This window comes from Sorex araneus, chromosome 5 (genome assembly GCF_027595985.1).
Source record: "Sorex araneus isolate mSorAra2 chromosome 5, mSorAra2.pri, whole genome shotgun sequence".
Lineage (NCBI taxonomy): Eukaryota > Metazoa > Chordata > Mammalia > Eulipotyphla > Soricidae > Sorex > Sorex araneus.
The window spans coordinates 209,447,114-209,462,174 of record NC_073306.1 but is presented as its reverse complement, the minus strand read 5'-3'; the positions used below and the strand labels follow the sequence as shown (position 1 = coordinate 209,462,174).

At 57.2% G+C, this 15,061-nt stretch overlaps 1 protein-coding gene across 3 annotated transcripts in view; it reads left to right on the top strand.

Moving 5' to 3' along the window:
• The window catches only part of ABCG2 (ATP binding cassette subfamily G member 2 (Junior blood group)), a 124,387-nt gene that overhangs the window by 106,067 nt on the left and 3,259 nt on the right, over positions 1-15,061 (top strand). For all 3 annotated transcript variants that reach the window (XM_055140298.1, XM_055140296.1, XM_055140299.1), the window contains exons 8-12: positions 1,160-1,264; positions 2,788-3,041; positions 8,489-8,571; positions 13,885-13,974; positions 14,052-14,176. In XM_055140298.1, coding sequence (XP_054996273.1) covers positions 1,160-1,264; positions 2,788-3,041; positions 8,489-8,571; positions 13,885-13,974; positions 14,052-14,176 — 657 coding nt within the window. The remainder of the gene's footprint in view (positions 1-1,159; positions 1,265-2,787; positions 3,042-8,488; positions 8,572-13,884; positions 13,975-14,051; positions 14,177-15,061) is intronic.

The window sequence follows — 15,061 nt, the reverse complement described above, 5'->3', positions numbered from 1 at the left end:
CGAGCACAGGAGCCTGCCCGAGCCCGGCGAGGTTTCCTGCAGGGGAAGCACGGCGGGGAGCAGCCGGTACACGGGCAGCGATCTGGACAAGAACAGACGCACACGCGGGCTCTGGCCTCGCTGCCCCGGCACACGCAGGGTGCAGGACGCCTCCCCCCTCCCCCGTGCCTGTCCCTGGTGCCGTGCCGCTGGCCTCGGCCCCACCTGCTCTGCCCGTGCCCCTGCCTGAGGAGCGGAGCCCTCGTCTGGGCTGCAGCTTGCTTGGTATTCCAGCTCCATAGTGCTGCTTGCTTGGTATTCCAGCTCCATAGTGCTGCTTGCTTGGTATTCCAGCTCCATAGTGCTGCTTGCTTGGTATTCCAGCTCCGTAGTGCCGCTTGGACCCATATTTACAGTTTTGTTGTTGTTGTTTGTTTTGGAGCCACACCCAGCAGTGCTCAGAGCTCCGAATCTAGGCTCTGCACCCGGACATCACCCTTGATGGTGCCCAGGGAACTGTACGGCATGCCGGGGCTCAAGCCTGGGTTGGCTGTTTTTTTTTTTTTTTTGCTTTTTGGGTCACACCCAGCGATGCACAGGGGTTACTCCTGGCTCTGCACTCAGGAATCACCCCTGGCGGTGCTCAGGGGACCATATGGGACTCTGGGACTCGAACCCGGGTCTGCTGCGTGCAAGGCAAACGCCCTACCTGCTGTGCTATCGCTCCAGCCCTATAGTTAGATATTTTTTTTCCCCTTTTTGGGTCACACCTGGTGATGCTCAGGGGTTCCTCCTGGCTCTGCACTCAGGAATCACTCCTGGTGGTGCTCGGGGAACCATAGGGGATGCTGGGAATCGAACCCAGGTCGGCCGCGTGCAAGGCAAAGCCCTCCCCGCTGTGCTTCCGCTCCAGCCCCTCCTTAGATGCGTGAGAAAGCCACCTGCCCTGCCGGGTCGTGTGCGCTGTGGCAGCAGACACGGGGCTAGCGTAGGGCCGTGAGGGGCTGTGGGTCGCGTCTCCCCCCGGCTGGAACGTCGGCGGCAATGGTCCGAGGGAGACGAGGCAGGGTGGGTCAGCGAGGCGGGAAGGGGAGGAAGTGCAGGCCTAGTGGCCGCTCTGTCCCCCGGCCCCGAGGCCCGAGAGTGAGCCCCTGTCTCTCCCGCCGGCCCCCTCCCGCAGGCTACCACTGCGAGTCCTACAATAACCCCGCGGACTTCTTCCTGGACGTCATCAACGGGGACTCATCCGCCGTGGTGCTCAACAGGGACGAGGACGGCGGCCCAGGTGCGTGGACGCGGAGAGCCCAGGGGAGAGCACTGGTCTCGGAGCGCCGGCCGTGGTCTGCTCCAGAGGTCAGGGCCAGACGCCAGCAGGCGTCGTGTCTGTCCAGGCCCCGCTTGCTGGACCTGCCCCGTGGCCACCCTCCCTCGGTGCCGCTGCAGTGGACAGCGGGGTTGAGCCCGTCCCTGGGGCAGGGGTACATGAACGTTCCATCCGGAGCACCCGTCCTCAGATTGTGTTGCCTGCGGTGCTTCCGATTTAATTTATAAACGAGCACTGATTATCGAGCAGTCACAGTTCTCGGCGTCCACTGTATGTCTTTTAGTTTTTGTTTGTTCTGAGTACCAGAAGGTTTGGGGATGCTCAGGGCTAACTTCTGTCTCTGCGCTTAAGTGTTACTCCTGGTGGCCCTCGGGACCCTGTCGGGTGCCAGGGATCGAACCCAGGTCGGCCGTGTGCAAAGCAAGTGGTACCCCGCCCGCTGTACTATCGCTCTGGCTCTCAGTGTCCATTTAATTTAATTTATTTATTTATTGCTTTTTGGGTCACACTCGGCAATGCACAGGGGTTAGTCCTGCCTCTGCACTCAGGAATTACTCCTGGTGGTGCTCAGGGGACCCTGTGGGATGCTGGGAATCGAACCCGGGTCAGCCGCGTGCCAGGCAAATGCCCTCCCCGCTGTGCTATCGCTCCAGCCCCATCGGTGTCCATTTTGACTCGCGTTCGGGGACCTGAGCTATAGCCCAGTGGGTAGGACTTTGCCTTGTGTGTGGCCGACCCAGGTTTGATCCCTGGCACCCCATGTGGTCCCCGAGCCCGCCAGGAGTTAGCCCTGAGCACTGCTGTGGGGCTGGAGCATTAGCACAGTGGTAGGGCATTTGCCTTGCATGCAGCCGACCCGGGTTCGATTCCTCTGCCCTCTCGGAGAGCCTGGCAGGCTACCGAGAGTATCCCGCCCGCACGGCAGAGCCTGGCAAGCTCCCCGTGGAGTACTGGATAGGCCCAAAACAGTCACAGCAAGTCCCACCAGTCTCCGGAAACAACAAATAAAACAAAAAAAATCAAATGTGCTCATTGTTCCTCGGAGATTCTGAAAAAGGAAACCTGGCAGTTGGCACAGGGGCACGGGCAGACTGTCCTGCCGGGGCGGTGACTCTCTCTGGTAAGGAGCCGGGTCAGGGCCCCCGGCCCCCCCCCGCCCGCCCGCCCGCCCCGCACGGCTGGACGTGGTGCTGGAAGGTAGCAGCAGGGACGGGAGGGGTGGGTCGGCCGTGAGTGCTCGGCCCGCCTGCTCAGGGCAACCCGGGCAGGCCCGAGTCCCGTCCGGGCCCTGCGCACAGCTGAGCACAAAGGCCGAACCCGCAGAGACAAAGCAGAGAGAGTCCCAGTCGACCGCGGGGAAGGGCCCGGTGCTCTCGAGTCAGGGGGGCGGGCCGGGGGCCTCGTGCCGGGGGCCGCGGTGGACGGTTCTTTACGCGGGGTCTCTGGTCGGGGGGCACGGTGCAAACCCCTCTCTGCCCCCCCAGCCGAGGCCGCGGACGAGCCCCCCGAGAAGGACGCCCCCCGCATCGAGAAGCTGGCCGCCTTCTACACCGGCTCCGGCTTCTTCAGGCAGACGCAGGCCGAGCTGCAGCAGCTGGCCGGGGGCCAGCAGAGGAGGAAGAAGGGCGCGGAGCACAGGGACGCCGCCTACGCCACCTCCTTCTGCCACCAGCTCCGCTGGGTCTCCAGCCGCTCCTTCAAGAACCTGCTGGGCAACCCCCAGGCCTCCATCGCACAGGTGCCCACCCCGGCCGCCCCCCACACCACACCCTCCACGCCGTTCTCAGCACTCGCGCGTGCGCGTTCGCACACACACACACACACACACACACTCCACCACACACACACATACACACTCATACACACAATCCACCACACACACCACCACATGCACATTCACACACATACACACAAACACACTCCCACACATACCAGCACCACCACACACACACTCATATACACACAATCCACCACACACACCACTACATACACATTCACATACATACACACTCCACCATACACACCAGCACCACCACACACACTCACATACAATCCACACATGCATACACACTCATATACACACACCACACGCATAACAGCACCACCACACACACATACACACTCACACTCATATACACACAATCTACCACACACACACCACCACATACACATTCATACACATACACACAAACACACACTCCACCACACACATACGCCAGCACCACTGCACACACATACGCACTCACACACACACACTCATATATACACACTCCACCGCCAGACATATACACACACTCACACACTACCACACACACACACGACCACCACCACACACATACACACACACACTCCACCACACACACACTCACATACACATACATACACTCACACACTCAAAAATACACACACACTCCGCCACACACACACACACACACACACACACACATACACACATTCTCTCTCTCTCTCTCTCTGTCCCCCTTGGTGAGCAGAGTTCTCTGGACAGTTCTCCTCTCCTGGTTGCTCTTGCCTCCGAGGGCGGTGAGCGCATCCCAGCTGCAGATGGGGCAGGGCGAGGACGAGGGTCTGCTAGGGACCGTCCCCTTGGGGGCGCCCAGCTCCGAGTGAGCTCTGGGTGCGGGAAGCTGGCTGCCGCGGGCAGGCAAGGCCGTCCCTCTCGAGGTGGCGGCTGACTCCAGGAGTCATGGGTATTCTCCGCTGCGACTGGTTCGGGTTGTTCCTCTTCAGTCTCTGCCACGCAGATTCCCGGGTCCCCTTCCTCGCCCTGTCCTTGCCCGTGTCCCCGAAACACGCCTGACTTTCCGGGAGCAGCCGAAGGCCGGTGTGTTGCTGTGACACCCTCACGCTCAGGACCGTGACCTCTGGGGGTTGACCCTGAGCACTGTGTCCCGGGTTCAGTGGAGCTCGTTGCTCCCAACCCCTTTGGTTCTGTGGGGTGCTCCCCTCAGCCGGCGGGTGCTCCTGTGCGTGTTGATCTGTCCCAGGCCGTGTTTATTGTAGAGGACAGGCATTCAGCGAGTCAGTCGGCTTAGGCCAGTCAAGTTTGAGAGTGAGGAGACGGGCTGCCGTTGGCTCTGTCTGTCTGTCTGTCTGTTTGGGGCCACACCTGGCGTCACTCCTGGCGCTGCTCTCGGGAATCACCCCTGGCGGTGCTCGGAGAGCCATATGGGAAACACCTTGGCTGCTCTCCCACGCCTCTCCGGCCCCTGGAGTTTGGTTCTTGCGTGTCGTCGATGTAGCTTTGGTTATTTGCAGAACCCCTTCGATTTCTCTTGCCTCGGCAAGCGCCTTACCCAGGCCCAGCGCCGGTCCAGGTTACATGCGTGGCTCTCCGGGGCGGGGCGTGACTGGGGAGAGGTGCTTGACGGACACGATTCGTTCTGCTGGGAGGCCTGTTCCTGAGGCAGGTGTCCGGCCTGGCACTCCTCGGTGGACTCAGTTGCCCAGGAAGAAGCTTCCGGGTCACACAGCACGGAGGCGGAGCCTTGCACATGCCCGGGTGCCTGCTTCGGGATGGCTTCTGTTCAGATTTACCAGGACTGGCGTGTCGGCTGAGGTCAGGTGGTCTCGTGCCATGTAGCTGGGAGAGCTGTTCACGAGTGCATAAATAACTGCATCTCAGTGACATGTAATCCTCAGGCTCTACTCCTGAGCTTCCTATAAATCTGCTGGGATTCATAGAAATGGTCTTCTGTGCGTTTTTGGTTTTTCTCTAGTATTAAAAAGATGGGCTAGGGGCTGGAGCGATAGCACAGTGGGGAGGGCCTTTGTCTTGCACGCGGCCAACCCGGGTTCGAATCCCAGCATCCCATATGGTCCCCTGAGCACCGCCAGGAGTAATTCCTGAGTGTAGAACCAGGAGTAACCCCTGTGCATCGCCGGGTGTGACCCAAAAGGAAAAAAAAAAAGATGGGCTAGAGAGATAGTGCGACAGGTATGGTGTTGATCCGGCATTGACCACCCTGGGTTTTGAATCCCCGGCATCCCTGATGGTCCCCCAAGCACCGCCAAGACCAATGCCTGAGGGCAGAGCCAGGAGTAACCGCTGAACACCACTGGGTGTGACCCAAAACCAACCAAACAAAAACGATAAAAACTATTCTTAGCTCTTGGAAAAAGAAAAAACAAATCCATGAAAAAGGGCAGTCGTACATAACAACTGTGGGAACTCGACCACTGGCTTGGGGTCTTTGATCTTCTGGGTATGGCATTTATTTCTCTCTCAGTATCTGAATGTGGCACGACTGTTATGTTTTGTTACTTCCTGCTGAGGGCTGGAGCAGGAGTACAGTAGGTTGGACACTTGCCTTGCATGCTACCGACCTGGGTTAGGTCCCTGGCATCCCATATGGTTCGTAATTCCTGTGTGAGGGTCAGGAGTAACCCTGATCATCCCTGGGTATGGCACAAACGCAAACAAAAGGAAAAACGATTATTTTCTGCTGCTAAGTCTTTTCTCTACAGTCCGTAGAGGTGCGTAGGTTTGAGCTGGTCGTCTGCACGCTTACACTTGACTTCTGCCGTTAACCAAAGGTTGCACTTGGTAGACTTGCCATGAGAATTTGCGTTCATTTAATGTGCCAAAGGGTTTTGGAGTATGGCAATTTGGAAAACCCTATCTTTGGGCTTTCTCATTTCCATGATGATATTTAGCATCTGGCCATGGGTCATTTTTCTTAGTGCTACGTACACCTCTTGGAACTGACCTTGAGAAAATGTTGGCAAGTGCATTTGAGCAAAACCAGAATAATATATTCAGACTTTTTTTCCTTTCTCCTCTCCCCTTTTATTCAAAACAGTTTAGGTATGGAGAACTTTTGCTCTGTTGTGCCACATGTAGTTTAATTGTTTTTAAACAATCTTCCTTAGTACCGAAGAGCATCACATAGGTGTCCATTGAGTTGTGATACGAGACCGTCAGAGTCACAGAGTAGATTCTTTCTTTTTTTTTTTCCTTCTTTTTGTCACACCTGGCAATGCTCAGGGGTTACTCAGGGGTTACTCCTGGCTCTGCACTCAGGAATTACTCCTGGTGGTGCTCGGGGGACCCTATGGGATGCTGGGAATCGAGCCCAGGTCAGCTGTGTTCAAGACAAGCTGTTGTACTATGGCTCCAGCCCCCAGAGTAGATTATTTCGTTGGTGTGTTTGACTTTCCTTAGCCATTCACAGTTTGGGGGAGCCCTGGGGAGCCCCCTCATGATCATACCGACAGTCTCTTTGAGTTAGATATCAAGTTTGAAAACAAACATGTGAAGTTTCCAGTTCAGAAAGTCAAAATATTTCTTTAAACTTGGTTTGGGGCCACGCCCTGTGCCCCCCCCCCCCCCCGGGCGGCTCCTGACAGGGCCGGGAAGGTGTCGAGGGCCGGGAGGGTGTGCTGAGCCCTGTCCACCCGCCCCAGGCCACGCGCTCTGCCCTGTCGAGTTCTTTCTCTGGCCCCCAAACATCCTCCGAGTGGTGAGAGAGCAGACCCGCGTCTGTGCGCCTGCGTGCGTGTTTGTGGGGTGGTCACTTACTGTGGCCGCTGGTCTGCTGAGTACAGCGTGTCCCAGGAGTCACCCAGACACCCTGGCAGCGCATTTCTGTCTTGTGGCAAGATGATTTGGGGGTTATTTGGGTGGGGTTTGCACTGGGCTCTTGCCTGGCTCTGTGCTGGGCCCTGTGATGGCAGGAACTGGACCTCGGTCAGCCACGTCGGGCAGTTACAAGTCACCTTAACCCAGTTCTGTATCTCTGGCCCCAGCCAGGCAAGCTTTCGGGGCCTCGGGCCCTCGTGTGCCAGACGCCAGTGCTCACAAGCTTACCTTTCACCAAAGATGACCCCACTTTCCACTTTGGTTTCTTTCTGGCCCAAAGCGTCCTCAAGCGTGTCACGTGGTTTTGATGGCCTGGACCTGCTGCCTGGACCAAAACAATTTTATTTTGGTCTGTCATGTTCCTTAGCCTTTGTTCCTTTTTTTTTTTTTTTTTTTTATTTGGGGCCACACTCTGCAGTGCTCAGGGCTGAATCATGGCTCTGTGCTTAGGGATCACCCCTGGCGGGGCTTAGGGGACCATATGGGATGCCAGGGATCGAACCTAGGTCAGGAGCATGCAAGGCAAGCGCCCTCCCTGCTGGACGAGGGCAAGCGCCCTCCCTGGCCCTTCCTTTTTTTTTTTTTTTTTTTTGCTTTTTGGGTCACACCTGGCAATGCACAGGGGTTACCCCTGACTCTACACTCAGGAATTACCCCTGGCGGTGCTCGGAGGACCATATGGGATCCTGGGAATTGAATCCGGGTCGGCTGCATGCAAGGCAAACGCCCTCCCCGCTGTGCTATCGCTCCAGCTCCTCCTTTCTTCTCTTTGGATGACCGATTCTTGTCTTTGTTTAATACGGCACGAAAGAAGCGTACGCAGAGTTCCCCCAGGTAAGCGTTAGCGTCTGATGACCCCTAGTCCCAAAGCTGTGTCCGCAAGTGAACCGTAGCGACGTCTGATCCTCTTTTCAGGGACCCTAAAGTAGGCGGGGCAGGCTGAGGCAGGCCAGCCCTGTGGACACGGGCAGCTCCGTGCTATGGCGGCTGAGGCGGGAACTGCAGGGAGGGGGTGTGCGGGGCCTCTGGACAGAGTCTCAGCCCCGGATTTGGGCGGCAGTGACAGAGCGCTTTTGCCGCGCCTCGCCCCTGCTTCCTCTGCGTGTGAAATCCCATTGTTGTGACTTTTCTCTGTGTGCTCTTCAAGACTTATTTGTTTTTACGCGCGGTGAATGCTGAGAGCAAAGATATCCTGTTTTCCCGCGAGCTCCGGCGTAGGGTTCGCAGCCCCGAGGCGGGGCCACCTCGCTTTCATGGCCCGAGCTGCTTTGCCGGACGCGTGCCCGGCCCTGCCCTTTGAGACGCGTCCCCCAGTCCCGGGACCCCCAGCTGGATGGAGGGGGCCGGGCCCGCGTCCTGGGCAGGAAGCTCAGCTGTGCTCTGTTTTCCTAAGACACAACCCAATTGTCCTTTCCACCGGCTTTGGGAACGGGATGGAGTCACTGTGTGGATCCTGGCGCTGTTCTACGTCCTGGCGGGCACTCGGCAGGGGCGTTGGGTCTGGTGGAGACACTGAGCAGCCAGACAGAAGTGGGTGATGCTCCTCACCACTAACAGAAATTCTCGTCTCTCTTTTGTTTGGAAAGATCATCGTGACCATCATCCTGGGGCTGGTCGTCGGGGCCATTTTCTATGATCTGAAGAACGACCAGGCGGGAATCCAGAATAGGTGAGTGCCTGGTGCCTGGGTCCAGCGGGCGTGCGCGCCTTCTCCTCAAGCCTGGGAGACTCCGTTGAGAACTTGCCTCCTGCTGGTGCCGGAGGGAGAGTCCAGCGGGGAGGGCATTGCCCCGCACAGGTTTGATCTTCAGCATCCCATGGGGTCCCCGAGCACCACGGGAGGGGTCCTGAGTGCAAAGCCAGGAGTAAATAAACCCTGAGCATCCCTGGGTGTGGCCCAAAAGCCAAAAAAAAAAAAAACCTGAAGCTTCCGGTGTCCTTCCCTGAGCACAGCTCCACAGCAATGGGACCCACAGGCGAAATACAGCAAGTCCTGAGGGGCTGGAGTGATAGCACAGCGGGGCGGGCGTTAGCCTTGCACGCGGCCGACCCGGATTCGATTCCCAGCATCCCATAGGGTCCCCCGAGCACCGCCAAGAGTAAATCCTGAGTGCATGAGCCAGGAGTAACCCCTGAGCATCTCTGGGTGTGACCCAAAAAGGAAAAAAAATAAAAATAAAAAGCAAGTCCTGAACCCTGTACAGAGGCATTTGAGCAGGTGCTACGTGGATCATAACCAATAGGAGTCAGTGAAGAATTCGAGCAGTACAGGAAAAATTGAGTGGTGAACTGAGAGTTGAATGGAAGTGTTAATTTTCACACACACACACACACACACACACACACACACACACACACACACCAGCTTGGAACTGAGAGCTGAATGGAAGTGTTAATTTTCACACACACACACACACACACATACTCACACACTCACACTCACACTCACACACACACTCACACACACACACACCCCAGCTTGAAGCAGCTTCCTGTCCCCAGGTCAGGGCATTATGGGGAATCATGCTGTCTGGTCACTAGCGTCCAAACCCAGAGCTCTGCCCAGACCCGTGTCCTGTGCCCAGTGGAGCGCATTCCTCCTCTCCTTGGCCCCCCGGGAGCCCCGATTCTGCCGTTTGAGTGTTCCCAGGGTGCCGGTCGCTGAGCTTCGGTCACTGATTTGTTCCCTTTTCACCAGACCCTCAGGACCGGCTCTGTTAAGGCAAGTCGGAATCCCTTTCGTTTCAGGAAGGGCCAGTGTAGGGCCAGGGCGTGTCTCTCCGTCCTGGGCCCGCCCACGGGGTCTCCCCGGGCTCCCAGCGTGGCTGCTCTGAATACGGGTTTCCGCATAGAGATGTTTGGAGCCTCTGCCTTGAGCTCTTTGGGCGTCAGAGAGATAGTACGGGGGGTGAGCGCTTGCCTGGCGGTGCCTGCCCCGGTCCACACGGGTACCACTGACAGTGCCCCGGCACCATCAGGCTTGCTCCTGAGCAGGGGGCCGGGAATAGCCCCCAAAGACTACTAGGCGTCTCTCAGCCCCCTTCTCAAATAATACAATCAAATCTCACCCTTGGTTCCTCGCCCCCAGTTATTAAAAATAAACAGACAGGTAAATTCTCTCGGGCATGTCACCAGGAGTGGAATTATGGGATCACTTGATCATTCTTTTGAGTTTTAAGACATTGTTGTTTGTTTGGGGGAGCTGGGCAGATAGTACAGTGGGGAGGGTGTTTGCTTTGCATGTGGCCCACCTGGGTTCGCTCCCGGCACTCCAGAGGGTGCCCCGGGCCCGCTAGGAGGGATCCCTGAGCACAGAGTCAGCGTAACCCCTGAGCATCACCAGAGGTGGCCCCTAATGACAAACACAAAAAAATTTTTTGGGGGGAGGAGCACACCCTGCAATGCTCAGGGATCACTCCTGGTGGTGCTCAGGGGACTCTTTGCCAGGGACTGAACCCAGGGGAGACTGGTGAAAGGCCGGTGCCCCCCTGCCATTCTGTCTCTACCGCCTTTCTTTCATTTTACTTACTTTGTGTTGCACTTAGCTTAGTTTTTGTATTGATCCCCCCCAGAAATGCTCCCTGTGACACTGGGCCAGCCAGGGCGAAAGGCCCCCCCTCAGCCCAGACTGCAGGGCTGCTCAGACCCCACCCGGCCTCAGGCAAGCCCCAGAGCCCCCGGTGACCATCTGCCTACTCCGGCATCACCGTCAGACCTGAATGCACGGTTTCTCTGCAACTCTGCCAGCACTGGTTTTTTTACTAGGTTTTATTTTTCCTTTATGGCCGCCACCTTGATTAGCATGGTGTAGTTTCTGTTTCTGGTCTTATCGGCAACTTATTTATAGTCTTTGGAGAAATGTCTATTCAAGCCCTTAATGTGTTTGTAATTGGGTCCTTTTTTTTTTTTTTTTAAAGAGCAGCTACTTTATTTATTTTGCTTTTTGGGTCACGCCTGGCGATGCTCAGGGCTTAACTCCTGGCTCTGAACTCAGGAATTACTCCTGGCGGTGTTGGGTGGGCGGGCGGGGTGGGGGGGTTGCCCTATGGGATGCTGGAGATTGAACCCGGGTCTGTTGCGTGCAAGGCCAACGCCCCAACGCCCTCCCCGCTGCACTATTGCTCCGGTCCCAGGATCTTCTTTTTTTTTTTGCTTTTTGGGTCACACCGGTGATGCACAGGGGTTACTCCTGGCTCTGCACTCAGGAATTACCCCTGGCGGTGCTCAGGGGACCATATGGGATGCTGGGAATCGAACCCGGGTCGGCCGTGTGCAAGGCAAACGCCCTACCCGCTGTGCTATCACTCCAGCCCCCCCAGGATCTTCTTAAATTGTTGAGCTGTAAGACTTCTTTATGTGTTCTGGAAATCATGCCATTATATAGATGATATTTGTAATTTTTTCTGCTATTTCTTTTTCTCGCTCTTGATAATTGAAAGTTTAAAAGTAATTAAAAAAAAATGGAGTTGGGCACACCTAGCAGTGCTCAAGGCTTCCTCCTGGCTCTCTCTGCACTTGGGAATCACACCCGGGGTGCTCAGGGGACCCTCTGGGGTGCCAGGCTTTGATCCTGGGTCGGCCGCGTCGAGGCAAGTACCCTCCCCACTGTACTATCGCTCCAGCCCCAGAAAGTTTTAAAATGTGTGCTGGGGCAGGAGATGGGACCGAGTGCCTGTTGTATAACCTGCGCTTGTTTCACTTTACCTGGATCAGGTCATGATTTGCCCCGAGAGATGTTTGCCATCAGATGAAAGAGCAAAATTAAGCAAAAGCAAGGCTTTCCGGCTGTAGGAGCAGATTAATGATTGGCAGGATGGCCGAGGGAGCCCGGACGTCAAGGCCCCTCGCGAGCGTGGCCTCGGGTTCTGGCGGGGAGCGTGATCTATACGGACACACCCCTGCAATGCTCACGACGTTGTGCAATGGTGCTCCCGTTAGTCAACAGCCCGCAGATCACTGTCGATGGTGACCGTCGGGGCACGAGCGCTCGCACTGCTGGGCTCTCAGGGTGGCCGTGGGCTGGCCCCGAGCCCTTCCTCACGGTGCCCCGTGAAGGCTCCCTGCCCGAGCCAGGGCCCCGACGCCACCCCGTCGGGCAGCCTGAGGTGGCGCCACTTGGGTTGGATCGATCCTGGCGTCTGGACACTGAGGCCAGCAGGAAGTGTGCATGCCTGTTCCCCTGCGGACCCGCATTCCCCTGCCCTGGCGGGTCCCCCGGCTCCTTTCCCCGAGCCTCGAGACTGTCCAGGCAGCTGGGAGACGAGGGTGTGAGCCTTTGAGGGGCCATGCGCGTCCCCCCAGCCTGGGCCGTGGTGGGAGCCCCCTCTGTACCCCCCAGGGGAGCCTGTGCTCAGCGGGGAGAGGAGCAGCTGCACACGGGGGCTCCTGTGCTCTTGGTAGAACTCTCTAGAAGAGAGACTGGAGTACGGGGCCAGAGCAGCCGCACAGCGGGTAGGCTGTGTACCAGCCCACGGCCAACCCGGGCCCACTCTCCGGCACGGCCGGGTGCGGCCCCAGAACAAGACAGAGAAGAGGGCTTCCGCCGTTTCACCTGTGGAGCTCGTGCGTTGGGTTTTAAACTTCGGGTTTTGTCCTTAAAAATATTCATGTGTGTGTGAGGCTGGAGCGATAGCACAGCGGGTAGGGCATTTGCCTTGCACACGACTGACCCGGGTTCGATTCCCAGCATCCCATATGGTCCCCTGAGCACCGCCAGGAGTGATTCCTGAGTGCAGAGCCAGGAGTAACCCCTGTGCATCACCGGGTGTGACCCAGAAACAACAACAACAGAATATTCATGTGTGTGTGTTTAGTTTGGGGCCCAAACCCCCTTTCATAAAATCCATCTTTCCACCTAAGTGTAAATGAACTGAGCGCTATTCCTCCTTAACTCGCAGCTGTTGGGTCCGAGAGATGTTTCCAGGGCTAGGGGCCAGACTCTGTGTTGAGGGCGGGGCGGGGGCTCAGGGTTACAGCCCCGGGAACACCCACTTCAACCCCTCCCCCAAATAACCTCAGTTGTCTTACTGACGGAAACAGGGTCAATGGTTCTCTTACTGCCTAAAAGTAAGTACCATTTTGCCCTCTTAAATTTTTTATTTCTCGTTTGTGGGGCACACCTGGCAGTGCTCGGGGTTACTCCTGGCTCTGTGCTCAGGCATCACTCCTGACGGGGCTTGAAGGACCATGTGGGATGCTGGGGATCAAACCCTGATCAGCTGCGTGGAAGGGAAACACCCTACCTGCCTTGCTATTGCTCCAGCCTCTCATTTTGTCCTTTTTAAAAATACCTTTAATTATATTCTTGAGCTTCTTTTTTTTTTTTTCTGTTGGGTTACACCTGGTGATGCTCAGGGGTTACTCCTGGCACTGTGCTCAGGAATCACTCCTGGCGGTGCTCAGGGGATCCTATGGGATGCTGGGAATCGAACCCGGGTCGGCCGTGTGCAAGGCAAACGCCCTCCCCGCTGTGCTATTGCTCCGGCCCCTCGTGGAGCTTCTTTCACCTCCACAGGCTCTGCTCGGCCACTTTCTCTGGTCACAGTCAGGACCGTCACTCAGGAATTGTCGGTTAACTTCGAAGGCGACCAGTACCGTCTCGGCCCGAGTCCTGTCCGGGTTCTTGAGCGGAACCCCAGCCCGGCGACGGTGCAGAGATGCACCCGCATTCCGGAGCCGGGCTCTGTCCTGCACGGCGACAGAGTCTGGGCTTTCCTGGGGCCCGGCGGTCACTCAGCGGGGCGGACGCCTGCCCTCGGTTCCCCCCCCCGAGACCTCACTCGGTCCCCGCGTGCCTCTTGCCCCGGCAGGGAGAGATCCCTGAGCGCAGAGGGAGCACCCAGGGGTGGTCCAGAAACAAAGCCTGACCCGGCGTCAGCGTCCCTGGCTCGAGGGCTCTGACCCCGTGGCCCGGCCGCACAGCCAGCGCCCCCCTCCTAGCCCAGCCCTGCCCTGACGGCAGCCGCTCTCCGTCCTCCCGCAGGGCCGGGGTGCTCTTCTTCCTCACCACCAACCAGTGCTTCAGCAGCGTGTCCGCCGTGGAGCTCTTCGTGGTGGAGAAGAAGCTCTTCATGTGAGTGAGTGTCTCTCCTGGGGGCGCGGGCGGGCGGGCGGGCGGGGGCCGGGGCTGACTCGGGCCTGGCCTTGCAGACACGAGTACATCAGCGGCTACTACCGCGTCTCGTCCTACTTCTTCGGGAAGCTGCTGTCGGACCTGCTGCCCATGCGCATGCTGCCCAGCATCATCTTCACCTGCATCACCTACTTCCTGCTGGGTGAGCGGCGGGGGAGGGGCGGGGGGCAAGGGGTGAGGGGTGGGGGACGGGGAGGAGCCAGGGCTGCTGCTTTAAAAAAATACCTGTATATATCTTAATATATACAGGTATTTTTTATAAATATAAAATTTAGAATATAAATATAAATATAAAATTTAGAATATAAATATAGAATTATAGATAAATATATTTATATTTGTGTTTATAAATATATATTTATATAGAATATAATAAATATTTATATATAAAAATATATACTTTTTTTCTTTTTGGGTCACACCTGGCAATGCACAGGGGTTACTCCTGGCTCTGCACTCAGGAGTCACCCCTGGTGGTGCTCAGGGGACCATATGGGATGCTGGGAATCGAACCCGGGTTGGCCGCATACAAGGCAAATGCCCTACCCACTGTGCTATCGCTCCAGCCCAGCCCCTAACTACATTTTTTAATGAATTGCTGTGAGATGCAGTTACAGACTTACTGGAGCGATAGCACAGTGGGGAGGGCGTTTGCCTTGCACGCGGCCGACCCGGGTTCGGTTCTTCCGTCCCTTTCAGAGAGCCCGGCGAGCTCCCGAGAGTCTCCCGCCCGCATGGCAGGGCCTGTGCCCAAGCAGCACACGGGGCCACGCAGTGTCCTTTGTGTACTTACAGGCGCACAAGGGGGTGGGCAGAGGGTCCCCGTGAGGCTGTGATCTGGGGGTGTTGGGTCATCAGCAACACACGAGGGGCCGGAGGGACAGTCCAGCGGGGCGTGCGCTTGCCTTGCTCGCCGCTGACCTGGGTTCTGCCCTTGGCACCCCGTCGGGTTCCCTGACCCCCACCAGGAGTGAGCCCTGAGCACTGCCCGGTGTGGCCCCCAGACAGCAGCCCTGGCCACTCGGCC